The sequence below is a fragment of the Notolepis coatsorum genome (assembly GCF_963971535.1).
Source record: "Notolepis coatsorum genome assembly, chromosome: 17".
NCBI classification, from domain to species: domain Eukaryota; kingdom Metazoa; phylum Chordata; class Actinopteri; order Aulopiformes; family Paralepididae; genus Notolepis; species Notolepis coatsorum.
The window spans coordinates 65,379,567-65,382,222 of record NC_140181.1 but is presented as its reverse complement, the minus strand read 5'-3'; the positions used below and the strand labels follow the sequence as shown (position 1 = coordinate 65,382,222).

Genomic DNA, 2,656 nt, shown 5'->3' with positions numbered 1-2,656 from the left:
CCTCTTAACATGCCCCCCCCCCCCCCCCCCACCCCTACTCTACTATCCATCTACCCCATCACTTCCTGAGTACAGATATCCAGCGATACGACCTATACCGTTTACACTCATGAGACTACTTTCCACTGTTCCACTGACACTGCTTGGCTTTCACAGTATTTATATTTAAGTGCTACAGATTAAAATGCTGGAAAAGGTCCTGTTTATTGTCCTTGTCGACGACAAGGCAGTTCATTTTAATTCTCCCTTTAGGTCCCTTAATGTCAAGGGTGAGGAACGGTCAACGTTTGTTTTTGTTTTGTTCTTCCTCTGTTCTCAACTTTTGACCCTCAAGGAGTCAAACATTTTAGGTTTACTAGCAACATGGCTCACATTGTCACCGCATACATCCAATCACGTGGCATCTGTCCATTCGCCCCGTCTTGTCTCAGACCACCATGGGGGTGTCTGAGAAGACAGAGCTGATGGACTCCGCAACCGACTTCTTCCTCTTTCCCTTCCCCAGAGAGCCGGCCTCCTCATCCAGGTCACCGTCACCCCCATTGGGATTGAGCTTGCCGTTCTGACCCTGCAGGTCCTTGGGGTCTATGAAGGCCACGTGCCTGTTGAGCCCGGCCTTTAGCTCTGGGTCCTCATGGGTGGGGGTCACGCTGAGCATGGAGGAGTGGATGCTGTCCTCCCCGTGGGTCTTGCCCTTGCTGGGGCAGCAGAAGCAGCGACACGGTGTCAGGTACAGGTAGATGAGCACCAGTACCACGCTCGCCAGGCAACCCACCAGCGTGGTGTAGGCTGTGTTCAGTGTCTCGCTGCCCCCGTCCATGGTGAAGTTGTGGACTTTCAACACCACGTAGAGTGTCTCATTGAGGGCCTCGCTCACTGCGAAGCAAGTGTAGGTTCCCGAGTCCTCTGACCTCACCGGATTGATCTGGAGACTGCCATCTGATAAGACCTTAGCGGTCTGGTTGCTTCCTGGCGTCACCACAACGTTGCCGGGTGACACCCAGGTCTTTGACGTGTACCTATGCTTGGTGTCACAGCCAAGGATCAACTTCTGCTCCAGGAATGCCTCTTCGTCCGCCTCCTTGAATGTGCTACAGTTCATATATTCACCATTGAGTTCAAAAACACCCACTTGGGTTTTTTGAGGGCCAGGTAAGACACATTTGTAGTCATCCTTAAAGTCCAGGGCGGAGTTGAACTTGCGAATATGCCAGTGGGCCAGGAGGCTGTAGAGCTCACACTCACACAGCAGGGGGTTGTTGTGGAAGTAGAGGCCATTCTTGATCCAGGCAGGCAACACCTGGAGCTCATAAATTGGCAGGTGCTTGATCTTGTTGGACGACACATCCAGAAGGTTGAGCTTCTCCATGCGAGACTTGTCCTTGACCAGCTCCAAGGGGAAGCGGGAGATCTGGTTCTGGCTCAGGTAGAGCTTCTGCATGTTGACCACGCCTACAAAGGCCGAGCGGTCGATCTGGGAGATGTGGTTGTTGTAGAGCAGGAGGACCTCCAGGTCAACCAAAGGCTCAAAGATGAACTCATCCAACTGCCGCAGGATGTTGGAGGACAGGTCCAGGTAGCGCAGGTGCTTGACATGTAAGAAAGCCTCCGTGGAAAGGAAGTGGAGGCCGTTATGGCTGAGCAGGAGGTTATGGAGCTTCAACAGCTTGACCGGGGTCCACTCGGCACGCAGTCGTGTGATGTCGTTATAGCTGAGGTCCAGCACAGCGGTGTAGAGGGGAAGCCCTATGGGGACTGTGGTCAGATTCATCTTGGAGCAGCTCACTATGTTGGAGGCGCAGATGCAGGTCTTATGGCAGTTTAAGGCGCTCCCCGCTGCCTCTGTCAGCCAGAGCAGAGCCAGGGAGAGGGAGAGTGCCCATCTCACATGGCAACTCAGACGGGGTGAGGGTTCCAACAGGCCTGCTCTGGTGGGCGGCAGCAACATGCTAGCAGGTGGTCTAATTCCAGCAGAAGTCTTCTATTATCGTCCTCTCAGAAAGCAGCATGGAGCAGCAGCTGGGGCAAGCCCAGGCATGGCTAATTGAAGGCTGTAAAGGAAAGAAGCAAACGTGGGTGACTGTTGTAGGGAATAAACATGGCTATTGGACAGAAGTGAATATCGTCATGGTTACAATGTCTGAAACATCCATAGTGTAAGCAAGGGAACTATACAAGAGTATTTGATAGTTTCCTTGAGTGCATACACGCACGCGCACACACACAAGCATGCACACACACACATACACACACACATGGCCTTGTGCATTCCTATTCCAAGACATGTAATCTTTATTTTGTCTCTCTCCCCATCTCTCTCAGGCCTACACACACACACGCATGCATGCACGCACGCACACACACACACACACACACACACACACACACACACACACACACACAAACATTCCCGTATTTACCACTAGCCATCTCATGCAAACCATGCAATCACAAACACAATCATACACGCTGCCCTTACCCTTGAGCATTCACTCTCTAAAATATGCAACCACTCCTCTCTCTTTCATACACAAAACAACAAACTCAGAGCAGAGAATAAATATAAATCGTATCTAATGTTTACAGATCATGAAATAATTTCTACATGTAGGCTACCTTTCTTTGAAGATCTTATTCATTTCTGGAAGAGCTTTGT

General features: G+C 51.0%; 1 protein-coding gene across 1 annotated transcript; it reads right to left on the bottom strand.

Annotated features, from left to right (window-relative positions):
- Nucleotides 1-427: 427 nt before the first annotated feature.
- amigo1 (adhesion molecule with Ig-like domain 1) lies at nt 428-1,948 on the bottom strand (the record flags this gene model as incomplete). Its single annotated transcript, XM_084333473.1, has 1 exon — nt 428-1,948. One exon carries the CDS (start codon nt 1,946-1,948, stop codon nt 428-430), a length of 1,521 nt encoding a protein of 506 aa, XP_084189599.1.
- Between the last annotated feature and the right edge of the window lie 708 nt (nt 1,949-2,656).